General features: G+C 37.1%; 1 protein-coding gene and 3 non-coding genes across 6 annotated transcripts in view; 3 read left to right on the plus strand and 1 right to left on the minus strand.

Moving 5' to 3' along the window:
• Positions 1-26,277, minus strand: part of pdxdc1 (pyridoxal-dependent decarboxylase domain containing 1) — a 49,812-nt gene that overhangs the window by 18,619 nt on the left and 4,916 nt on the right. The window contains exons 2-16 of one of the 3 annotated variants that reach the window (XM_030141961.1): positions 22,738-22,847; positions 22,516-22,584; positions 20,816-20,899; positions 19,902-20,051; positions 17,607-17,796; positions 16,854-16,922; positions 16,690-16,768; positions 16,518-16,602; positions 15,219-15,267; positions 14,170-14,271; positions 10,242-10,367; positions 10,039-10,089; positions 8,029-8,103; positions 1,756-1,816; positions 432-502 (exon numbers count right to left, since the gene is read on the minus strand). In XM_030141961.1, coding sequence (XP_029997821.1) covers positions 432-502; positions 1,756-1,816; positions 8,029-8,103; positions 10,039-10,089; positions 10,242-10,367; positions 14,170-14,271; positions 15,219-15,267; positions 16,518-16,602; positions 16,690-16,768; positions 16,854-16,922; positions 17,607-17,796; positions 19,902-20,051; positions 20,816-20,899; positions 22,516-22,584; positions 22,738-22,811 — 1,335 coding nt within the window. In that variant the 5' untranslated portion in view covers positions 22,812-22,847. Of the gene's footprint in view, positions 1-431; positions 503-1,755; positions 1,817-8,028; positions 8,104-8,435; positions 8,481-10,038; positions 10,090-10,241; positions 10,368-14,169; positions 14,272-15,218; positions 15,268-16,517; positions 16,603-16,689; positions 16,769-16,853; positions 16,923-17,606; positions 17,797-19,901; positions 20,052-20,815; positions 20,900-22,515; positions 22,585-22,737; positions 22,848-26,277 lie in introns of all 3 variants that reach the window. The other 2 variants (XM_030141962.1, XM_030141963.1) reach the window with 2 other exon arrangements.
• Positions 23,855-23,937, plus strand: trnal-cag (transfer RNA leucine (anticodon CAG)). The gene has a single exon. It is a non-coding gene; the product is annotated as a tRNA-Leu (tRNA).
• Positions 24,302-24,372, plus strand: trnag-gcc (transfer RNA glycine (anticodon GCC)). Its single transcript has one exon. It is a non-coding gene; the product is annotated as a tRNA-Gly (tRNA).
• Positions 24,902-24,984, plus strand: trnal-cag (transfer RNA leucine (anticodon CAG)). Its single transcript has one exon. It is a non-coding gene; the product is annotated as a tRNA-Leu (tRNA).

The raw sequence follows: 26,277 nt of genomic DNA on the forward strand, positions 1-26,277 counted from the left end.
CTGGAGAATGGATGAGATTTGACAAACTTACACCAGTTGAGTACGGGTGGACTACATCCCGATGATTACAGGCCATTAATAAAGAAGTTTTATGTTAATTTCATGATGCAAAGTTACCCCAAAAGGTAAATTTTTTAAGACAGATATAGATGTCTTTAACCGTTTTCACAATAAATTTGTCTGAATTTTTATTTCTATAACCACGAGCACCAACAGCCATATGACTGAATTTACAGCTCAAAAACATATTTTAGTATTTAGTATCACTTAAATGATGTGTTCATAAGGCAGAGCTAAGAGGAACTGCAGTGTTGCTTGGGTTTATCACAAGAGACATGTTTTATGTTGGACGAAATCTGTGTTTATGTTGAGGAGAAAGATAATAATCTGTACTGTTACTGAGTTAACCCTCAACAAATGAATACACTCACCCATCTGTTAAAGGCATCAAGCACCTCTTTCTCTCCAGCACAGTAACCCTCTACAGATCCCCCGCTGGATGCTAAAGACACAAGACAGGGAAATGTCAAGGAAAGAAGCATCTCACATCTCACAAGCCAAGAAAGTGACATATTTTTCCTGCTTCAGCATTTAGCAACAAGCAAATACAGCAACAAAATCTGCAGTATTGCAACAGCAATACAGTAACAGAAAAAAGTTTTGGACACCCTTAAAATTTTACACAATCTCTTTTCATTTATTTATGTATTTATTTATTGAAAGCCTAATGTATTTTATTGGAATTTTCTGCACGTTGACCCATGAGGATTCATGGGTTCTAGATCTGGTAGTTTTTATGCTGTTGTGCATTTGTGCTCATGATGATTGGTGCTCTACTGCATTTTTCCAGCAGTCACTGCCAAAGCATTCTGGCCATAGCAATGTAATTGTAAGGTTATTGTATTCCAAAATTACTAATATCTCCCAAAATATTGGTCCTATCAACTTGCTGTTTTTGGTAGTCTGTCCTTTGCCAAAAATACATAAGTATACAAACTGCTGCAGTCAGCTCTGTACGGATATTGTGTGAATCCCCGGAAACACACACACACACACACACACAAAAGCACGCACACACGCACACACACACACACACACACACACACACACACACACACACACACACACACACACAGTATATTACAGTATTTCTTTTTTTTCCCTTTTTTGTCAGATTGTAATTGAGGTCATGTGATAGCCTGTGCTTTTCAATAAAGAGAAAGTTGCAACATTTTTTTTTTTTTTACATAACCTCAAATATTACCATAAACTATTTATGGAAAAATCTTTTTTTCTTTTTTGTGTTTCAAAAGGTGTGACTGCATCAGACAGACACATACAAATGTAATTTTTTCTTGTTTATTGCCAAAAGTAAAAAAAAAACAACAACAAAAAAAAAACAACTAAATTCTTGATAGTTTCAACATCATTCCCTAGATGTGTTTCGAGGGGCATTTTCTTGCTGAAACATCCATTTCTGACCTTGACGGAACAGAGCATGTGCAGAAGGAAGAATGTGGGTTTGGAGAATGGAACAATACTTGGCAGAGTTAAATGAATTAGGAGTGATTCTTAATGAAACAAATGCATGGGATGTCCACAAAGTTTTTTTCTACCAGACAGTATGTGTTAAAGTGAGGGTTTTGTGGTTAGTGTTTCAGTGCACTGTTATTATTAGCAGATAGATGTATTCTTCCCTGAACAGAGAATCTAAAGTTAGCCTGATTGCGTGTACATATTGAAGGGAAACTGTACCTGCACTCATTTCCTGGGAGAACTTGAACAGTACCACAGGAGAGTTGAGCTCATCCTCCACCTGTTGGACAAACAAACACACAGATTAGATACCTGAGACTCAGGTATCATCATCATATACTCATATAACATTATATTAAACAATTTATACTGTATGACATGCAAACCAATAAGCATCAGTCAAAATTGTGCAATGTGAACATGGATTGGACTATATGGTTTGTGTCCATGCATCCAGAAGCTGCAGTATGTCATGTCCATGGTGACTGTAACTGTATGTCACATACAGTACAGCACTGGTTTGATTTGTCAAACTGCTCCGTATGGCTGTGGTGCATGGATTGTTGCCTCTAAGTGGTATGGAGCAGCCAAAACACAGTTACAGGTCTGACTGGACTCAGGAGCCACATGCTGCATTTACACCTCACCATTCTCAAAACAACATCTGAAACATGCTTTCCACTGGGGATGCACCGATTTATTGGCCAATAGTGAGCGAGTAGTTTATATTTCTAGCCTTAATGTCTTGTTTGTCTTCAGTTTGGACATTTAACAGTAATCAACGGAAGTCAAAATATAAAACATTTTCATATCAGTCAATATGGAAAAATCTCACAAAAAATGTCAAATCATTTCTTTGAAGTTTAAGACTGATTTTTGGTCCTGAGTGAAAGTAACCAGACTTGTGGTTTGTGTGCATGAATGCAATCAAAGTTCCTATTCAATTACTGGATGAATATTACAGTTACTTACCAAACAGCAAAACATTTAACAAATTAGAGGTAAATATTCAGAAGTATTATGTTAAATTGTTTGTTCAACATCAAAGTATGTAGTAAAATTAAGTAAGGCCAACAAAATACTGAAATATTTTAAAGTGTTTTTACCAAAAATATGTACAAAATAATCCTGAAACACTAAGGAAAAATGTATATAGCAATAAATGTAACTAGAAACTTAAAGGAGGAAGGCCTAACACAGTCCGGAATCCAACCCCTGAACCACCAGTACCCCCTCTGTGTGTGTTTGAGCGGCAGTGTGTGAGTGTGTACAGTGTCATCTGTGTGGGATCAAGATGCTTTGAGTTTAAAAATCTCAAAAAGTATAACTCATACAGCTTTAATCTTGGTACTCCCGGAATGTGGGCAATTTCTCTACGTTTATAGGATGTATAAGATCAATTTGTGAGAGATGTAAGAGCTTCAGTGAGAAAGATTTTATAAAAGCCAACCCACAGAAAGCTAAACTGTGTGTGACGTTAGCACTCTAACAATCTCCATTAGTTTTCAATGGGACAAAATAATGCTGAATATTTCTGAGTGACTGCTGTATATGTCACAGCAATCACTCAATAGCCAAAAAAACAAAACAAACACACACACACACAAAAAACCCCCAAAAACATATCTGCCAATTTTTTTGGCAGATACAAAAAAAAAAAAGTATCTGGATCAACTATTGGCCAAATGTACCGGAACTGACTGGACACAGAATTTCAGGATCTGAGTATCCCTACTTTCCACAACACATGTAATGATATTCAGCACAGGCCATTTCAGTTGATTCATGAACACTGTCCAACATGAGTCTATGAACCATGCACATAGGGGACTGAGGCAGGCAGACCTGGATACATCTGTGACTTTGGTGTTTGATGCGATTAGCGTTGAATCATTATTTGTCAGATTGAGCTATGGTGTTTTGAGAGATGCATGACGTCAGGGTTTTGTCTTAATAACCACTTAGACAGGAAATAAATCCATCACTGATGACATGCAGGTACAAGGTTAAGGTTAAGTAAAGTCAGGTAAAGGTTAAGCATCATGCCTGGGTGGGGCTGAGATGAATGCTAGTGTCCACTGTCAAATGTGAGGGTCATGAATAATTTTCAAGCATGTGTGATGTTGCCAGGTTAGTAAATTAGCAAAATGGAGCACATAAAAAAAGGAATGGTTGTTGTACCCAGGGCAGGCCTCAATATGCTTCCAACCAAGTGTTTGTCAGGTCATCAGCTGCTTTCTAACAGCACCTAAACAACCCTTTTTGGTCACATGACCAGGCCGCTTGAGCAGTGTTTTTCAACTTTGGGGTCAAGACCCCATGTGGGGTTGCTTGAAATTTGTAGTAATTGATAAAAATAATAAATAAACTTACTAATAAAAAAAAATATGGTGAGTTGAGAGAGACAATCACAATACATAAAAGACATGACAAACTGTGAAGCTGAAACTGAAGCACTATGGTACTGTTTATCTGTCAAATGTTCATTGTGGTTGGTTTCAGATGCTGCAGCTCTTTCATAATTCATAGTTTGAGTTCTTGTTTGTTCAGTATTAATTGTCAGCCTTGTAAATCACAGCTGGACTGACTGTACATATCCTGATCAAGGAAAGTAAAATTCTCCCTTTGTGTAGTAATCTACACCTGGCTTTTCTGCCTCCGTCCATAATAATATACATTATACAGACTAAATGCTGTCTAAAATTAATGTTTATTTTCAACATAGTATAGCAAACAATTATATGATCAAAAACAAATTATTTTAGCAAAAAAATGTCTCCGTTTTGAATGTCTGGGGTCGCCAGAAATTTGTTATGTTAAAAGGGGGTCATGAGCCAAAAAAGGTTGAGAACCACTGACCTTGAAGGTTGTAACTATCTCTCTTCCCTAAGAGCCAAAGTCCACCTTGACCAATAACAGCTAATGAAGTAAGACACACAACACAAAAAAACCCAACAAAAATGCAACCAAACCAGGAGCCCACTGAACATACAAAGCTAACCACAGTTATCATACCAAATTACCAAGTAACCACATAAAAAAAAGACTACAATGCAGACAGCAAACAGACTATCACTGCAGTGAGAATGATTCAACATGATAAGCATCACACCAAGTAAATTAAAGAAGCTGAGTTCAGCCTATTTTTGCCTAGTCTAGTAATACATTATATTATTCTACTAGTAAAGTATGGATATGTTTCTGACTAGAGCAGATAACTTTACACTGGGATAGCATCAGGAATTTTTAAGTAAAACCTTTCCTGATCAGTAGTAACAGTGGCTACCACACATACACCACCCAATGTTTTGCAGTTCATTAATGTGAACATTTTTGGTCAAATATTGTTGCCGTTTTGTGGGAGCACTTTAGTGCAGTTGGCAAATCCACACTCCTTACCAGTTTAAGAGGAGTTTAACACTTGCACTGCAAAAATCTAAATCTTACCAAGAGTATTTTTCCTATTTCTAGTCAAAATATCTCATCACACTTAAAATAAGACATAATCACCTAAAGAATAACTTTTCAGTGAGAGATAAAAGCTTATTTTTAGACAATAGAGAAAATTTTATTTCAAGAAATCTAACCAAAATAATTTTCACTTGTTTCATTGACAGATTTTTTTTGCTTAATTCAAGATTTTTTTTTTTTTTTTCTCTGCCAATGGAACAAGTGAAAATTATTTTGGTAAGATTTCTTGAAATAAAATGTTCAAAATCTATTGTCTAAAAATAAGTTCTTATATCTCACTGAAAAGTTACTCTTCAGGTGATTATGTCTTATTTTAAGTGTGATGAGATATTTTGACTAGAAATGAGAAAAATACACATGGTAAGATTTTGATTTTTGCAGTGTAATGTTCTTTAAATTTTCTGCTGCACTCAAGTAAAAGTAACAGTTTTTGTCTCCTGTATTTTGTTTTTTTTTTTTTACTCATATCAGCTGTTTAAACTGTGTTAAGGTTTAAAGGTACAGTGTGTAAGATTTTTGTAGTGTTCATAATCAATCTAATTATTGATTATAACTGAATAAAATAGTGCTCAATCAGTCAAAAAAAACCCAAATTTGTTCAATTACATTTAATCTAGAAAAACCCCTTTACATTGCACAGGTACTGCTTGCTGGGCGTCACCATTATTGACGCCATTTTTTCCCTCCATGATCCTACAGAGGACAAAAATGGAAGTAGCCTGGCTTCTCCATATCTTTAATCTTTTCATGTTCAATTCATGAATGTTTTTATTTTTCTACACTTACCTTGTCACTCTATGGAAGCAATGACAGAGAAGTTGAGGTTCTTGCCATTTTGGCAGGTTGTGGAAAGGAAGTATTTGAAATCGCAAAAGATACAACCAAAGGAGTAATATCATACTGCTGTGTCCAACTTGTATAAAGCCATTTTAGTCATTTTATTTGATTTTTGTTTTTTGTTTTTTCTTTTTTTAAATATTAGCGGAATCACTAGGGTCTTTCAGTTAGTCTTTTAGTCTGCATTGGTATTTATTGATTATTTATTGTTGATTATTTAAATGCATTTACTCGTAGTTGCTTTCAATAATCTTGTATTTGTACACTGATTTATTTATGTTTGTCACATTGCACTTTGGATGTGGGCTGATGTCTGGGCTGATGTCTGTGGTAAGCTGCAAATGAATTGCCCATATGGGATAAATAAAGTTTTCTGAATCTGAATCTATAAATGTTATTATTACCAAACCTCCAAATTATTACCATTTCAACACTTACTGATTGGCAACTGAAAACACAGAGGGTAGTGTAAATCTAAATGAGTATTAGACCATATCTCAAAGTAAAACAACATATTTGATACATATGTTTCATAACAGCTAACCACTCCACTTCCTAGCTAAGATGATTGATAGGATTATGTGATATAATAGTAAAGTGGGTTAATTAAATTTCAATGCAATATATATATGTCAGGGTAGAGACTGCGATCTGGTAGGATCGGCAATTCTACCAGTAGAGACTCCGATCGTAGTCTCTACTGGTAGAAACTCCGATCCTGCCAGTAGAAGGGTTAGGGTTAGGGTTAGGGTTAGGGTTAGGGTTAGGGTTAGGGTTAGGGTTAGGGTTAGGGTTTGGATTGGAGTTTCTACCAGTAGAGACTCTGATCGGAGTTTCTACTGGTAGAGACTACGATCGGAGTCTCTACTGGTAGAATCGCCGATCCTACCAGATCGCAGTCTCTACCCTGACATATACAGATGGCATCCAACACAGAAATGTGTTCCAATCATTTCGACGGAATTTATGGTTAGATATTTTCAAAGTATTATCCCACCCAGGTGCAGGACCAAAATGTTTCAGACGTTCCTTTATTGCATCAGACTGTAAAACAGCAGCTTGGCTTGAATTACATCCTGCTCTGAACAGACTTTGCATCTGTAAACATCACTCACTTGCACACTTTTAAAAGTCACCTACTACACACTTCTTACTTTATTTATCATAATTATTGCTATTTTTTTTATCACTTTAACAAATTTTTTAAAGATTTTTTTATTTTTCTATTGCATTTAATGCAAATTGTCTTGTGCTGCTGTATATTTGAATTTCCCCCTTGGGAGATCAATGAAGTTTATCTTATCTTATTAAATTACACCGTTCCTAACATATCAGACAATAATGTTAGCTAAGATGTGGCCGAATGCTGATGTTTGCCATTTGGTAGTTTTATGTATGTAACTGTATTTTGATTTTTGATTTTCAGTATCCAGCTGTGATAGTGATTTGTCAGATTTCCTGTTTATACAACTTAAACATGACATTCAGTCTGGTAAGAACACTTGAGCTTCACATATTGAGCATGATGTCAGAGCAGAATGGGTGGTATGTGATTACATCCATTTCTTTACAACAGTCTATGAGTAGCACTGTAGGTCAGGTCTCTTAATAGATCTGTGATGGAGGAGTTATGCAGCTGTCTTCAACCTCACATACCCAAACCCTCAGTTGAGTTTCCCACCTGGGAAACAGTAGCCAATGAGCATCTACTATTGAAAAAGACAGATGGATGTTGTGCCTGATGGGACAGCACGGTTGGTAGAAGAACCACTGGGCACTCTAACATGTTGTTCTTTCAGTGTATCAGGCATCTAATTGACTTGTTTTGCCTTTTAAACAACAGGAATAATGGGATACAACAGTACATGACAAGTTCATTCATTATTCATGACCCTTGTGTTTCTTCCCAAGGCGACAAAATGTAATGATTGGAGAGGCATTCCCTGAAGTACCTCAAAGAACATGCCTGAGTGGTCCACATCCTAAACAATTAGGAAGAAGTGAACAGTCCATCAGCCAATGGAGACCCAAATACCGCTGAGCTGATGTGAGTGAAGGGAGATGGTCAGGGGTGACAGGGAGAAAGAAAAGGAAGATAGTAGGGAGGTGTAGGAGGGGAAAGAGGGGGTGGGGTGGGGTGGGGGTAGCAGTGAGGGAGACAGGCAGAGGCTTGGTCCCACCTACAATAGAGAGCATGAGAGAGCCCAGAACGTCCCGCAGTGAAGCCCCGGAGATAGGCGGGATCGGCGACACCACGCCCTGGAACCAAGGCAACCCACACTAACTATGACTCCAGCTTTGCACACAGTCATACTAATGTGGGCAATCACACAAAACATGTTTTTAGCAGGACAGTGGTACTACAAACTCTGACATTGAACTGATATTCATCCAGCTTTGACCTTTGTCTTCTGTGAGTTCAAGTACCACTGTGTAATAACCCCCAACAATGACTGTTCACTGCATCAGCTTACAGTATTCCTACTATAATTCCAGTTCTTTCACCAGGATGAGCTGCAATGGATGTCAGTGAACAGGCCTTTAGTTTCTACCCCTGAGGAGGTTTTAGTGTTCACCCAAGTCTCTTTTACCATGTTCACAGCTTCGGCTACAGAAATCTTCATCTCAAGCACATCCTATAAACACAACAGGTTTACATCCTTTCATTAAACCAACTTCCATTTTTTTATTACCATATGGAAGAGCTTCAAAAACATCAGAACAAAATATATATTTGTGACAAGATACAGTAAGTAAGTGCCACACAAGAGTGATAATAACTACATTAAGTAATTTAACTCCAGATCAGTGATAGCTGGAATGCTATGGGGAAAAACAGCAGTGATATTAAAATGTCTTCGTCAATTTGCATTTCTCCTACTTTCCCAACTTTTTCTGTCTTGGGCTTTTATGTGAGATGTGAGCAACATATGTGGGGTTTGAGTTGCTGGAGAAATGAGTCTTTTAACTTGGTAAATATGTTTTTGAATGTGTTTTGGTTTGATGCTTGATATACGGTAAGAAGTTACTGTAAGCTTAAAAGGTTTTCACATCATGTTCTGCATCAAACAAGTTAGAAATTTTCAAGCATTTACATCTCTTAAAAAAGTTGTTTGCTAACAAGTGTCTAAACGAGAGTACAAAAGTCATCATGCTGAACATGAAATCTCATACTCACTAGTCTGCCTTTATAGACTCATTCTATGATTCATCTCAGCTACTGATTTCACGAAGGTCATCACTGTTTAGAGTTGACAGTAGCTGCGCTTCCGTTAAATGTCAAGCGAAATTTGAAAAACTTATAACCTCGCAAAAAATAAACTGGTTCATTGGGGATAAACTATGCAGTTTGGTTCTGTCAGAAGTTGGCACTTCAGGCTACGTTACACATACTGTAGCTCTACCAAACAGAGTAGAAGAAGGAGAGCATTCAGTTACTGTTTTCCACCCAAAATGACTGTGATGTCCTTACATGGATGAGAAAAAGGAATAACTGAGTCCCTTTTTCAGTCCACATGACCTATTGTAGCAAACAGTTTTTTACATTTTAACAGTCTCTAGGAAGAAGCTGCAATCAACTGGTCAGTGACATCAATTAAATGATCACGACGTCAGAATTCCATCAGAGAAAGATGTTTCCATTTTCCTATGAAGGGCATTAAGCCATTTTTGAAAAAGACCAAAAAGAAAAACCAAAACACCTCAACTGAGCAAAAAGCTTGTGTGAAATTTGGGAATTATATTTTCTAAACTTTGTTATTTCCATTTAAAAAAATCTAATGCGAAAATTCAAAATGCACATAATGTCTCCCTAATTTATGGGACTTGAATAATGTTAATGTTTGGTACATATCTAATGCTTGTAACATCAGAAAACTGTCTATATGACCCACATGAACATGACAAATGTCCCAACCAAAAAACAACAAAAATCAAAATCCATAAAAACAAAGTGAATGCAGCAAGTTCTCCTGAACTGAGTGTGTAATTTAAGAATAAATTAGGTAGTTTAAGTGGCTGTTGCACAAGGTTCACAGTGTAAATCACTTATTCCTGGCTCTAGTGGTTCTTGTGGATGCTGCTGTGTTAACTGTTGCATCATCAGAAACATCACAGAATATATGCAGCCTCACCAGACAGCCAAGTATTCATTACATCACCACACAATGTTTATCAAACAATTTTAACACTTACCGATGTTTTGATGGAGGTCAGACTTTTTAACTTCTGCAGAAGTTGCTGGCTCTGAAGGATTAAAAGGTTAAACACATTTAACAGAGCAAGGCCGTCTATGACTTTTATGTTCACAATCCTATTAATGCACTTTTCATTTCTGAAAAGACTTTCTACATTTATAATGTTGAAATAATTCAACTGAAATATGTCAGAACTATCACCAGAGCGGCAGTGTGTTGGATCTTCTGAACAATCCCATTGTGACCAAGGTACTGCAGCGAGAGCCAGAGAGGCAGAGCTCGCAGCTTCTCCACAGGTTGGCTGGAAGTCAAACCTGCCGCCAGAGACTGAGACAAAGCACAGACACAGAGCACTTAGACAAAGGACAAAGGACAGTGGTTATGGCAGCTACAAGAAACAGCAGTCAGTGGAGATTAATGTAAAAAAAAAATAATAATTAGAAGTTCTTTTTTGGATTTTTGTATTAATGCAGGCTTTCTCAACTGGTGGCTGGTGGACTCATTCTGAATGGGCTGCAGAGTCTGTGGTTAGAACAATTTGTATTGCTTAGTGCCCTGTTGTTACATCTTTTATTTAGACATGCAGTGGGTAGACCACAAGGTTATTATCGTTAACGAAAACTACCGAAATGACGAAAACTAGAACTGGAAAAACATTTTCGTTAACTGAAATAAATAAAAACTACAATTAAAAGAAAAAAGATAACTAACTGAAACTGTATTAAGTGCTTACAAAACTAACTAAAACGTATAAAAATTATGTATAAAATTCCCTTTGTTTTTGTTTTTATCAACGTCAGAAATCGGTTTATTTCACTCCAGGAATTTTAGCTAGCAGCACCACACGACACTTCATGGTCCGTCACTTCTCGTCACTTGTGGTTTAGAGTTGATTTCTCATCCCCACTCTACCCGACAACATGGAGACGAAAATTAGGAGAAAGCAGCAGAGTCCTGTATGAGATTTCTTTGAATACGTCGGTGAGGAAGATAAAAGACATAATAAAACTAAAACTAAACTAAAACTAAGCATTTAGAAAAAAACAAAAACTAATAAAAACTAGCAAACCTGCTCTAAAAACGAATTAAAACTAACTGAATTAGAGAAAAAAAGGTCAAAACTAAATAAAACTAAACTATAAAGATAAATCCAAAACTATTATAACCTTAGTAGACCACTGACATGGTAACAGCACCGTTTGACCGAAAGCTGATCATTAATGTTTATGTTTTCTTTGGGGGCATTTTCCTTTATTTGGCAGATTTAAGTGAAGAAAGACAAGTACTGAAAGGATTAGAATCCAGGCCAGTGAGAAAACACCTAAGCCTATGTCGGATGCAAATCACCAGCTGAGCCACCAGGGCGCTCCCTCCCCACTAAAGTTTCTTCTGACATTTGTATACTCTGTGACGTGAGACTGACTCTGTAAAAACAGATTCAGGTTCACTGATTACAAAGAGGCACTGAAACACTAGAACTCACACAAGAGAACAATGAAGGCATTAGAATTTCAATAGCTCTTACACATAGTCAGACTATTTTGGAAAAATACATTTCCTTGGTTTGAATTCTAAAACCCTGGGTCATGACGTAATGACTGTGGAAAAATGTGGGTCCCAAGGTCAGATGAGTTGAGAATGACTAGTTTTGAGTCAGAATAGCTTTTTGAGCACTGGACATATTACTCACATCAACTACATTTGGTACAGGTGCAGTTGACACTATTGAGAAACTGTGCCACATTATAGATCACAGGTGTCCAACATGTGGCCCGGGCGCCAAATCCGGCCCACCAAAGGGTCAAATCCGGCCTGCAGGATGAATTTGTGAAATGCAAAAATTACACTGAAGATATTAACTATCAGTGGTGTCAAAATTATTTTAATTCAGGTTCCACATACAGACACATACAGTCCAGTTACAGTTACACAGTTGGATTTCAAGTGGGTCAGACCAGTAAAATATTGTCATAATAACCTATAAATAATGACAACCTCAAATTTTCTCTTTGTTTTTGGTGTAAAAAAATAAAATTACATGAAAATGTTTACGTTACCAAACTATACTTTTACAAAAAATGTGAATAATCTGAACAAATATGAACAAACGGAAATGTCTTAAGAAAAGTAAATGCAATTTTACCAATTTTCTGCCTGTTACTCCGATTGTAATGCACATGTGTAAATGATAAACTGATAAACTGAGGCATAATATTGTTAAAATTATACTTGTTTTTCTTAAGACAATTCAAGTTGTTCATGTTATTCAGATTTTTAAGGAAACTTTGTAGATGTAAACCTGATCACTTTTTTCACTGTTATTATTTTACTGGTCTGGCCCACTTGAGATCAAATTGGGATGAATGTGGCCCCTGAACTCAAAGAGTTTGACACCCCTGTTATAGATCAACAGACACATTGGATGTTTCAAGCATAAGACACCTGAGCAATTTAGAAGATGTACATCTGAGATATAACAACTTCACGTTTCAAGGCCAAACCTTGAACGTCTAAGTCCAGCCTTTGATCGGTACTTTTCATCTGACATATCTTAGCCAACAATACTGACCAAATTTGAAATCAACTGATTGAAAGGTGAAGGAGGAGTTTGTTAAAATACAATATAAAGGAACTGGGTGTTGTAATAACTGAGGAGATGTGGGAAGACATCTAGGAGAATGCAAGACCATTGCAGCTGAAGATACTGCACAGAGCACATGTTGCTCCAAGCCATCTTCACAAATATAGAAAGGACGTCTCTCCAGTTGGTCATAAATGTAGGACAGGAATTGATGATCTTACTCACTATCTCTGGTCTTGTGTTAAAATAGAAAAATTCTGGAATGATGTACAGGGTGTCCCAAAAAAATTGACATTGGAGTGACTACATGGCCAGGAGAAATGATGTCAATGATGATGGGACAGCCTGTATTATCTGAAAAACAAAAAGTTCTCAAAATGGAGCTTGAACTCTACCCTTTTTCTCTGCTTCTGGGCCTTCCTAATGTTTGTGTACCTAATGCATATCAGAAAAAACTGTATACCGTTATGGCATTCTGTGCTAGGAAAAATATTCTACAGCACTGGATTTCAGCTAAAGCCCCCTCAGTTGTGAGGCAGCATAGGATATTAATGGAATTCATTCTCACCTGTCTTATACACCACAAGACTAATGCCTTTGAAAGAAGACATTGGTCAGTTTGCACTGGCTTTTAACACGAGCTGAGCAGGACATTCTGTTTTTATTTGTTGTATTCGTTTTTATTTGCCTGTTGTATTTGCTTGTACTGTTTTAGCGTTGTTCTTAATTTCTGCATCGGCACTTCTAGTATGGTTGTAAAGCACTTTGGGCATCGCTGGTTGCTGTAAATATGCTATACAACAAATTAAAAAAAAAAAATTAATTAAAAAAAAAAAAAGAAAAAAAAAAAAATTGAGCTTGACCTTGAAAGAATATGGAAACCTTTCCTTGACTATATTAATGTCAACATGTCTGCTATAATGACAAGAGCATTTGTATAAAAATTATTCTCTTTCTATCCAGCTTCCATTGTATTGTATTGCATATGACATAATGTATATTGTACCTCTCATACATATAGAATCTATGTGTTTATGTACGTGTGTGTCTACTCATGTGTGTGAATATGTATGTATATAATTTTATTTATTTTTTTGATGACTCCCAGCTTGTATTTTGTTTCATTATTTTATTTTTTGTGTGTGTTTAAAAAAAGAATAAACCCAATAAACACATAACAAAATTAAACATAAAAAATATCAGCATAATTGAAAATTATGCTGATATTTTTTTATGTTGTATTTCGGTGCCAGCTTTGAGTGGGGGGCAGCAATTACCTATTTTCAGTGCTCATTTGCAAATTTCATTGAGTAAACATTTTTCACCATGTCTGTTATACATGCCACTTTTGATGAGTGTTTGAAGTTTTCTGGAGATCCATAAATGTGACTATTTTCAGAGAACAAAAAAAATACTTACAGCTTCTAGAAAGTCTTTGCACACTGTCTGTAAACTTGTGACCTAGTTATACCTTTAACAACTAAACAAATGGACAACCAAATACTAACAATGACCAGCAACATGTGACCTGATGGTACACAAACCTACCAGGGCTGGGTCCTCGTGTCTGTACAGGGTGACAGCAGTTACAGCAGGTAGTCCCAGCCACAGACCTGGAGTCAGTGTCATACTGTCACTTCTGGTGGCTGCCTGCAGACGAAAGACAAATACAAATACACGTAAGTCACAAGAGGATGTCAGCAGATATGTCATTTCCTGGCTTTGAAAATCATAGTGAGGCCAGACAACAACACTAGGAGGTATGGTACACAGGACAGGAAACACCAACACTTCTCTGTCTCTGTTCCTGGTTACTGCACGACATGATTCTATAGCTCTTCAGTTACACTAAAGCTAACTTCATTTTCCAATAGAGATGGACAATAAAGACAATAGTCTTTTCATGATTAGCATTTTCATATCAGTTGATATTTATCATGGTAAATGTCACATCATAATTTCTTTCCAGTTTACAGACTTATTCTTGGCCTTAACTGAAAGTTGAAGAACCCAGATACATGATTTCCTTCATGAAAAATTAATATTTCGCGTAAAATATGTAACAAGATGAAAAATAAAGACAATGTAAAAGAAGCCACAGTACAATAAAAAATTAAAATGTTACGAGGCACAAAAGAAAAGAAAAATGACTTAAAGGATGCAACATGAAAGAAAAGTTATAAAAGACACCAAGAAAACAAACTTTACTGTGCAATTTTGAGACTTACTGCTTATTTTGTTAATTTTGTGAAAAACACTAAATCCAAAGTAACAAACTGGGTACAATCTGAATTCTTCCTCAACATGGTGAAAACAGTGGAACATTTTAGAGGTGGTTTCTCTGACACTGTGAACAAAATAAATTGTGACGACAAAAGAAAAGTGTACATCATGGTAAAGATAACTATCACAATCCAAAAATATTAGATTATTATAAATTATGATCATTACAATTATTGTTGTATCAGAACAAAGCCAACTGGGAACATGGATTAGACTCTATCAATGGAAAAACTGAAAAAAAACCCAAACAAAAACAAACATACAAAACATACAAAAAACATACAGTAGTAAATAGTACAAGAGAGCAGAATTACCATCACAGCAGAGGGGATCTGACCCAGTGCCAGGGTTGCCAGATTTACCCTGAAGTAGAAATCACAACAGTGATGGTTAAACCTACAGTAGACACTGAAGGTAATAAGCTGCAGTAATTACATGTATTAATGGTAAAACATGTAAGATTACAAGTGGATGCATTTTATCAGAAAGACATGATGTCAATGTCCACTGACACACTCTGAGTCAGTCACCATCAGTTAATGTGTACACTGTGTCTGGTACTTTGCCATCAGGCAGACTTTTCTGACAAGGAGACCGTCTTCAAAGTCACCACACTCCATTAATAAAACCAAAGTCATACAGTCCCACAGTGGGCTGAATGACCACAGAGACACAGAGTTACAGTTCTGTCAGTGTCTGGTTTGAAAAGTACTCCGAGGCTTTAGATCCATGTGGGAAAGCACTGATTATATAGCAAGGTTCTCATACTGTGGGATGGGCCCCCTAGGGGAGGTGCAAAGGCTTGCCAGGGGGGCATGGGATCACTCCTGGGTGTTTTTATTTTCTTCAGGTTAGAACATGTAGCAGGTGGAACTTTTGTTTTAGTTTTGGAGCACCCTGGACTCATTTCAGGGATGTACAAGAAACAAATCTACTGCCATGGTGATCTGTCACTAAACTAGACAAAGAGTTTAGGTTTAGACAATGGACAAGGATTGGACTGGAAAAGAAACATGGGACATGTTTTTGTTTTTTTACATTTTGTACAGTTTGCACAAATGTTCTGAGATGTGTAATGGAAACAGACTCATTGCAGCCACTGGTATTGTTAAAATGTTCATCTTTCTTACCAAAATGTGTTTGTTGTTCTAAAAAAAGTAACTGTATTGTCATAGTTGTAAGATAACTGCGAATTTCCAGTTTTTACTTGGAAAAATATTGTCTCAAGGAGCAGTCTTGTTGAGTTTGTTTGTACTGTTCAAGCCAAAACCTAAGTTATCTTTAATTTGCACAACAAATTATTCAAGGAAAAGCAAAAAGTATTGTTACAATATTGATGTTTCTTTCAATAAAAGTTATAATTGCACCACTGTTACAATGTTGTTGGGATTGGGTGTGTGTGTGGAGATTTTTCGTCCTCCAAAGGGGGGGCCCACAGAAAAAGATGAGAACCATTGGTGTAAAGTATGATTTTTATGTGATTTTTATGTGTTTTATTCTAAATTAAACCTTTCAGACCTTGCTTCCAGTCTTAATGTTCAGCTGGGCTTCCCAACATGTTCAACTGTCCCTTTAAGACTTTTAAATTGTATAAAGTAATACCAATGACCCACCCCTCCACATGGAGCCACATGTTGTACTGATCACACAGGTCCTTCAAACGACCCAGCTTGTCTGTATGGCCTGCTCCTGGGGTACCTGGGAAAAAACATACATGTCCATTTGTTCATACTAACTCATAGCATGTTGGACTCTTCAAAAATCAAAGTGTCTATTTTTATTTACCTGCATTGGCAATCAACAACAAAGGAAGCTTCTTAGCATCTAGGTCTTCTTTGATTAATTTGTCCAAAAGGGCAACATCCTGGGGACGACAAATGAAATAAGAATCAAGAACATTTCCCTTGGAGACATGGGACAATTCTGTGTTCTTATTTGTCCTCTCCTACCATTTGGTGCTGGGATCCAAAGACAGTGTTGCATGGCACAGTGCACAAACTGGAGAGAGGAAGGCCAAGCTGATGACAGACACTGATATTAATTACATGTACTTGACACAAGCATTCAGATTCTGAACATCTGAAGCTGAAACTCTGCTTCTCCTCTCCATAATCTTAATGTTCATTATTTCAGTTCTATCCCAGCCAGCATGTCCTTGTGGGCCCCGGAAGGGTTACATTTGGGCTGCATATAAGGGTCCCATGTGGGTTTGTCTGCAGTTTCCATGGTGACCCCACATGTGTTTGCCCATATCAGAATCAGAATCAAAATCAAAATCACTTTATTGTCATTTTACCAAGTACAAGGAAATTGAGGTATATGCTCTCAGGTTCAGTGCAAGAATTTACAGACAGACAACAAATATCAGTAAAACAACAACAAATATCAATAAAAGGCACAATTATTTACATTAAACAATAAAAAGCATTGCAAACTAAGATATTTGTAAAACATAGAATTTAAGTAGTGCAAATGACATGAAAGTCAAATACCGTGGGAAAACAGTGTGAAGAATAAATAATGAGATATTCAGCTCTCTAATTTTGATTCTGATTCTAATATGGGCAAACACATGTGGGGTCACCATGGAAACTGCAGACAAACCCAAATGGGACCCTTATATGCAGCCCAACTGTAACCCTTCTGGGGCCCACATGGACATGCTGGCTGGGGTGTGACTTAGTTTGTTCCACTTTTCCTACCTGGCTGCACAGGTGCTGTCCCAGACCAGGCCTGCAGGATGCACTCAAGTAGATGACAGGCTGTTTGGAGCTGAGTACCACATAGCCCTCAGAGGCATATTCCTCATATCGTGTATTGATGACCAGACGACACACTTTGACCAGGCCATCCCGGTCATCTTCATGAAAGTAGGCTGAGCCGTTCTCATACCTGAGGGACGCACATACTTTTAACACTTTTTATTGATTTTCTTAAAAAGAAAGAAAAAAATTACAATTACACATTACAAATACAATCGTCATAACACCCACCCAGACATCCCACCCTCTTATCCGTTCTCAGCCAGCCTATCCCATACAATCCACAAACACACACACACAACAACAAACAAACAAAAAAATACAAAACAGAGGGGCATATACTTAGTCAAACATTACAATACAAGTACAATAAGGTACAATACAAATGTAGAATAATACAGGCAGACACCCACATAGAAAAAGAAAAAAAATAAATATATAACTACAAATAAAAAATAAGAGTGGGGGAGCATCTACCCTACTTGTAATGGGCTTTGAATGCTCTCATAGTATGACAGGAAAGGATTCCAAACTCTCTCAGTTTTGTAAAGAACCTTTCAGAGTGTATCTGATTTTCTCCAATTTCAGAAATGACATGGTGTCTCTAATCCATCTACTGAATGTGGGTGGTGTTTGTTCTTTCCATAAAAGCAATATCTGACATCTGGCAAGAAGAGAGGTGAAAGCCATGACAACATGAAATTTGCCTTTAAGTGAGCGGGTTTCGTCAGTAAAGCCAAAAATGGCACATGTTGGATTTGGAAAAATGTGAACACCACACATTGTTGAGTAGACCTGAAAAATGTCTGCCTAAAATGCTCTGAGGCGTGGGCAGGACCAGAACATGTGTATATGGTCCGCAGGTTGACTTTTACAACAGGGACACGAGGGGTCAACATCAGGAAAAGTCTTTGCTAGTTTGGCTCTAGTCCAGTGTACTCTTAAAAGGATTTTAAGTTGAATCAAGCTATGTCAGTGTTTTTCAACCTTGGGGTCGAGACCCCACATGAGGTTGCCTGGAATTCAAATGGGGTCACCCGAAATTCCTAGTAATTGAAAAAAAAAAAAAAAAAAAAATTTAATGATTCAATATATATTTTATTTCTATTTAAAACACCACACACTGTTCCTAAAAAAAATCCACTTCAAATAAAATGCAGGATATAATATCTGAGAGGGCATATCTCGATTGACCCAATCATGTGACCGTGTGCGTTACTACACTTCAATCTGCCCAGACAGTCGCAGTCAAAAAACCAGACCCAACAGAGAATGGAAAGATTTTTCGCCTGCCTGGCCTCGCTAAGACATCTCCAAGAGAAACTAAGAAGTAGATGCCAAAAAGGTGCATTATATACACTAGCAGCATTGTACCCGTGGTGCCATTGTGTGTGAAAAGTGCCTATACATTATTGTAAATGGACACAGCAAGAGCAGCAACAATTTTGTAAAAAATTGTCGTGATGTTATTTATTCACATTATTTGGAAGTGGATATTTAAGGAATATTTTCAAGACACAATTATGCATTTAGGCAGTTTACGCATTTCAGTACCATCAATTTATAGTATATGCAGTGAAATACTGCCTATTTGCATTCTTCAACAAAATTGAACGGCAGCATAACCACTTCCGAAAATGGGAGTATGGCGGCAGGGATAAAGAATTCAAAGTAGAGAGAGGCTAAAATCACCCAGCATACCTCACAACATTTGAATACGGATAAAAAATTGTGCCTGGTAGACAGTCAGGTAATGTTTCTATTCATTTGGCGAGTTTGGAAGCAATCGGGCCTGTGAAGGCTGAGGGAAATCCGTATAAATGCCCTCCTGTGCTGCAACATCGATGGGACACAGAACGTGTATTATATAGTAGGATTATATAGCCTAAATGTTTTCTAAAATTAATGTTTATTTGTAAGATAGTATCGCAAACTATTATATGATCAAAACAAATTAATTTCAGCAAAAAAAAAAAAAAAGAAGTTTCCGTTTTGAATGTCTGGAGTCACCAGAAATTTGTGATGGTAAAATGGGGTCAGGAGTCAAAAAAGGTTGGGAACCACTGAGTTGTGTCTTGTGCAGGGGGAGGAGGAATGTACCAAATCCAATGCAGAGGGATAAAGTTGACTGCTGACGAGAAGTTTTGAGTTTCAGCACATTTTATAATCCATGGCCTTTATCAGATACCATGATGAGCTGCTGCAGAAATGCACTGTGTGTTCTGTGAGACTTACCTGAACAGTCTGCAGAGCCACAGTGTAGTGTCAGACAGGATCCGAGTGGTCAGCCTACGCAGTCTTTCTTTGTCCAAAACTGAGATATAGGCTGCGAGACTGTGACCCAGCAAGGCCATGTGACCCTGCTCACCAACGTTCTGCATCCTGCTGGAGATAAAAACTACTCTATCACATACTGCTTACAGTGTTACAGTGACAGCACTCAGTAAAGTGAACCCAAAATATGTTGATCTCCCCCTGGTGGCTGGCTGCAGTACAGCTCATATATTCTGTGTCCATGTTAATCTAGGGATTTCAAGGATACTGGAAACTCAAAGACCAAGTCCAAGAAAGTTTTCCAGTGGTGATTCAGTCTGTTCATGTTGATTTCATCATGCAATGTCACCGCGCCCAACCTCAGACACTTTTAGTTAAAATTCTATGATATTTTCATTTTAACTATGGATAAAAACGATCGCATGGTGTTTCTGATTGATTGAGGGGTAGGACTGGAGCACATCACCAGATGTCCAGCTTTAGTCTTCTTCCTGCAGTCTGAACTACTAACACAAAGACACAGAAAGAATACTATTTTTTCCTCTTTTCTTCCACAGAAAAAGAAAATACAACAAAGAGCATCACAGCAGATGTGTCTGAGAATGGACCCTAGTGCCTGACAATGGGTGCAGTTCCGCAAGATTTGTGTTCAACTCTCTGATGTAGGGTTTGTTTTTAATACGATGTAATGTTATAAAAACGGACCGATTACAAACTGATCAGGCAGACTGCAAGTCCCATAAATGTAGGATTTTGGCTTGGTTTTTTTTTACATGGTGAGAAGAAATGGTGTTGCAGCATTCATTTTATATACAGTCTGAGTTTAACAAGACTCTACTATGGATATTGAAGTGTTATTTCTCATTTGTACTTACTACCGGCTGGGCTTCTCATCTTCCTCCTCCTCTTCATGAATGAGGTTGTGAACAAGATGCAGTACAGTAGAAACATCCTGACCACTGTAAGAAGTACAAAGCACTGATTTGCTACAGATACATTCCTGTGCTCCACACTCAACGGAAAAGGTTCTAAACAGTCATAATCTTGTCTTCTCACACAAAGTGCTTTTTGATTGGGATTTTCAGCAGTTTGTGGTCAGGATTTTTTGGCCAGGTCAACCATAGACTGGAACCATAATTAGAATGAGCCCAAACCCAAACACTGCAATGAGATACAAAGTTCTTGAGTGGTTTATGCTAGTGAGTAATACCAATGCTAACTTGCATAAATGGTGGAAAATTTGATCACAGTAGTATCTGACGCCTGTGAAATGCTCCACCTGTCATCCATGTTGTCCCTCTTACACTTTAACCAATGGAAAAGGGCCACCTAAAAACACTAATGTCCATTTAAGGGTATGTTAAATTTAAAATTGTCACTGCTTTCTGTTTAACTGAAGCCATTATTCCATTATTCTATCAAAAGTCACCAGACCCCTTTGACAAAACCAGTCACTTTACCTCACTCACCGTGTTAGTTTGTGTGTGACTTTTGAGTTTTAACACATTGTTGAATATATCTTAAACATTAATTGTCAGTTCAGATCCAAACTAACTGGCAAATAATATGTTCTTCAAGTTAAAAATTAGATTTTTTGTCAAAAAAGTCAGATGTCTGACTGTACATACTGTACATAGGAAAGGCTTTTGCAGCACTGCTCCCTTAACTCTCCTGATACATTTTTTTTATATTGAAGCATCAGGTCATATTTTGCAAGTTATTTTCACCTGCTTGAGTTGTCCATGTGGTGAGAGGAGGGGCTAAATATATATTCATAGAAGTGGAGGTACATCTGCTGACATTACTTACTAGTGAATTACTACTACTAAAATAACATTAAAGGCCTGACAAGATGGAAATGATATAAAAGAAAACAAGTGGTACCAGAAACAACAAACGCCAGCCCTCACACATATTGTAGCTTATTTTTGGCATCGATCCAGCTGACGTCATTGTGTCTATGCGTGTGCTGATGTCAGCATATAAATTACCTCTACATATGTGCCAAGTTTGTAGTAACTTGAAAAAAAAAAGGTGTTGTTATAGACGTGTAATTTTGCCCGTTGTAAGTAAATGGGGAAAAAAAGATTTTAAAAATTCATAAAAAATTTGAACTTTGAACTACTTTTCCCAAAATGTAATGACAAAATCCCAAAATGTAATCTATTTTGGGTCACTGGCAATCTATAAACCCAATTTGGCATGAATTGAACCAATAATTTGGCTGTTAAAGTATTAACAAACAAAGAAATAAACCAGAAAAACGAACCAAAAACAATACCCCTTGCCTCCTCTTCGGGGGAGGGGTAAAAATGATATAAATGATAGAGCAAATTGAAAACAATGAGAAAAGATATGTTTTTATAATAGATATGCATTTTATTAGATATTTTTGCAAAAATGTAGATATAGGAATTCAAATATATATATATATTTTTATAAATCTGGGTTCTAAGGAGACATAACAGTCTCCTAAGAAAAGATCAGTGAAATTTTGGAAACCGATCTAATAGGAAACAAATTTTCTTATGGTGTGCATATGTGGAGACATTAACAGTGTATATGTGGGTCTTACTCTCCCTGAAGTGGTCCAGGGATAGTGGTTCTGCTGAAGCGCCGTCTCTCTGTCCCTGTATCCAGCTCTCTGAACATCACAAATACACAAAGAGGTGTCAGTTTAGGGAGTTATGGTATGCTATGTCGCATTCATGTGCTGTTTGGTTAGGACAAACACATATGTGTACTGTAAATAGTATACGTTTGAATCTTTTCTGTGGATTGTAACTCTGACTCTTACTTCTGTCCATTCTCCAAGATCTTCATGGCATCGCTCAGATTTTTGCCCACTTGAACCAGTGTGTTGTCCACCATCGTCTAGGTCAGTCTGTAGATGTGTGTATGTGTATGCTGGAAGAGAGTTAAAGAGAACATTAGAACAATCGCAGTGGAAATAAATATTGGCAAAGATGCAACATCAGTAAGGACTTAATTATATACTACTTTAAAAGATCTTACAAAACCTTAAACACATTTGTGGCAAATAATTAAACAGAATTTGTTGCATTTACCAGTTTACTTTTACTTGGAATTTTCTCCTGTTTCTAAAAGATACTGAAGAAGTCTGTACAATTAATACATTCCAATATCAGCCTGCAAAATCATACAGTGGGAATTTAAAAGTCCAGGTCCAGGTGGATTTAGGGTGATCTAAAACAAGAAATATATATATATAAAAAAAAGATAATCTTTGCTGTCTAATGACAATTTGGGTTTTGGGAACAGTTAAGCTTAAGAAAGGTATTGTACGAGACAGGATTAATTTTTAACAAAACTGCCATGCGGGAGACCCGAGTCCGATTCCTGGCCAATGCAGCTACTTCTTTAAATATAGAAAAATATGAAACTAAATTGTGATGCGTAAAAACTAATAATGATGTTCTGTTGCTACTCTCCCCCTCACCTTTCAATCTGACCTTTTTATACATATATTCAGTTTGGGTTGTAGGTTACAACAGCATATAAAGAGTTAATGAAAATAAATGATAACTGCAGCAATATTTAAATTATATTTTTTTAAATGTTTCATCTCAGACAAGAGTTATGCAACTGAACCACCAACACGTGAAATGTTTACTTCAGAAATCTCAAGAAATATGATAAATGTGAGTAGAGACAAGAGGTGGCACAAACATTGGAGGTGAGATACTAAAGTGACTATCCACTGCATCGAAAACATTTCAGAGTTAGGGGTTTTGAGAGTTTTGGACTGCAGCTACAAGTCTAAGAAATATTTATGACTTTGTTTTGAATTTGTTACTTCATAAACTATCTTAAACAAATAATTCTTATTAATGTCTGGAAAGCCTTTGCACAGGCTGGGAATCAAACTGCTGCCTCTAACAAGAATCGCAGATGTCAGGATGGCAGAGCGGTCCAAGGTGCTGCATTCAGATTGCAGTTTCCCCTGGAGGTGTGGGTTCAAATCCCACTTCTGACAAACCCCTCGTTCAGTGAGGATTGTATGTTATTGGTGAACACTAGCAACAAGCTGAACTTCAGGCAGCAACTGAAAGTGAGATTCGTTGTCCTTTGAAGTGAAACAGAAGGAAGCAAACGTCACATAGATGGAGTTCAGCTACTTCTTTTGATTCACTACTCAATAAATCAAATAGTTTTTGCCTATCTCTCAGTAAACCAGATATTAGGTCAGTTGTACACCTTCAAGTTTACAACAGTTTTAGCAGGGTCCTCTACCTGCATGACTCTTTTGACAAGTCTGGAAAACGCCTACTGTGGGAGAGTGAAACAGAGGGAAACAATGTACACAGCTATCTGATGATGTCATCAGGCATCTTGTGTAAGCATTGGTGGTTCAGTGGTAGACTTCTCGCCTGCCACGCGGGAGCCCCGGGTCCGATTCCTGGCCAATGCAGCTACTCCTTTAATTACAACAAAATTGTGATGCATGAAAACTTATTATGACGTTCTGTAGCTACTCTCCCACTCACCTTTCAATCTAACCTATTTATATACATATTCAATTTGGATTGTAGGTTACAACAACATATAAAAAGATAATGAAAATAAATGATAACTGCAGCAATATTTGAATTATATTATTAAAATGCTTCATGTCAGACAAGAGTTATACAACTGAACCACCAACACTTGTAATGTTTACTTCCGAAAGCTCAAGAAATGTTATGAATGTGAATAGAGACAAGAGGTGGCAAAAAACATCTGAGGTGAGATATTAAAGTGACTTTACCACCGCATAGAAATTATTTCAGAGTTAGGTTTTTGAGAGTTTTGGACTGCAGCTACAACTCTAAGAAATATTTGTGAGTTTGTTTTAAATTTGCTACTTGGTAAAATGTCTTGAGCAAATAGTTTTATTAACGTCTGGAAAGCCTTTGCACAGGCCAGGAATCAAACCACTGCCTCTCGCAAGCTACTTGGATGTCAGGATGGCCGAGCGGTCCAAGGCGCTGCGTTCAGGTCGCAGTCTCCCCTGGAGGCGTGGGTTCGAATCCCACTTCTGACAAACCTCTTGTTCAGTGAGATTGGTGTGGTTTTGGAAAACAGTGGCAACAAACTGAACTTCAGACAGAAAGCAGTACCTGAAATTCCTCTATGTGAAATGATTTGTTCATTCTATGAAGGTGGTAAATACTCATTTACTGGTACTAGCTAAATGTACATATACCCCTTTATAACTAGCTCCTTACTTAGTCATTTTTGTTTACTTAATCTCTGTGCTAAATCTCTGTACTTCCAATTAGTTTTAGGTTCTGTAGGTACACCTGTTCAGCAGCTTGGTAGTACAAATATCTAGCAGACAAATCAGATGGCATCTATCTGCTATTTATGAAAAACAGTGTGTTTAAAATGGTCATGTCAATAAAGCCTCTTGAGTTGAACTGATATGAATTTACAGATTGCTCAAGTCTACGTAATGTCATACACGTACATGTTAAAGTGTATCTGAGTAGAAGAGGGAGGAACACTGAGCCATAAAAGGATTGAAGTATAGCTGGAGTTATCTTATAAAACGTCTGACACCTGTCATCTTTTTTCTTCCTAGGTCTTTAATAAACCTACTATGTTTGATTTTGTAATGTGCGTAGTGATGAGGACAGCAGGACAGCAGGCAGCAGCAGTTTAACACACTGATAACACAATGAAACTGTGTAGTGTGGACTGTATACACAGGAGGGACACATTTTAACTTATGATATGGGTCTAAAATAATAAATTCAACTCAATCTTTTCACCGCTGGATGTTTTTCACATTCCACTCCCTCCACGTTTCAAACTTTATTCTGTTAGGTGGCTTAAGTTAAGTTTTATTTATTCGTTTCTTCATCCCTTTGTTGTTTACAACCCCCCCCCCCCCCCCCCCATAAAAATAGATAATTAAATTTTTTGCTCCTTTTCTATTGTTGTGTTTTGTTCCTTTGTTGCATTGTGGGCCTTAGACTTACATAATTTCATCTTCTGTATGTGCTGTACATATAGCAAAACTGACTGGAAAGCTGACTTTGACTTGTTCTACACAGCTTTCATCAAGAGGCTACTGACAGTGAAGAGGCTTTTGGAGAAGCTCAAAATGCATACACAGAGCAAAAAAAGCTCATCACTTCAAATTGTTGTTCATGAAAAATGTTTTACATAACTGTGTACAGTGTTCTATAGTATTCAATATAGGAAACAAACTACAATCTAATATAGGTTGTAGTTTGTGAATTATTTCATCCAGATATTTCTCAAATGGTAACCAGGTACAAATGAACTTCAGCACAGACATAATAAGCGATTACTGTTGGCTCTTATAGTG

Source organism: Sphaeramia orbicularis, chromosome 8 (genome assembly GCF_902148855.1).
Source record: "Sphaeramia orbicularis chromosome 8, fSphaOr1.1, whole genome shotgun sequence".
NCBI classification, from domain to species: domain Eukaryota; kingdom Metazoa; phylum Chordata; class Actinopteri; order Kurtiformes; family Apogonidae; genus Sphaeramia; species Sphaeramia orbicularis.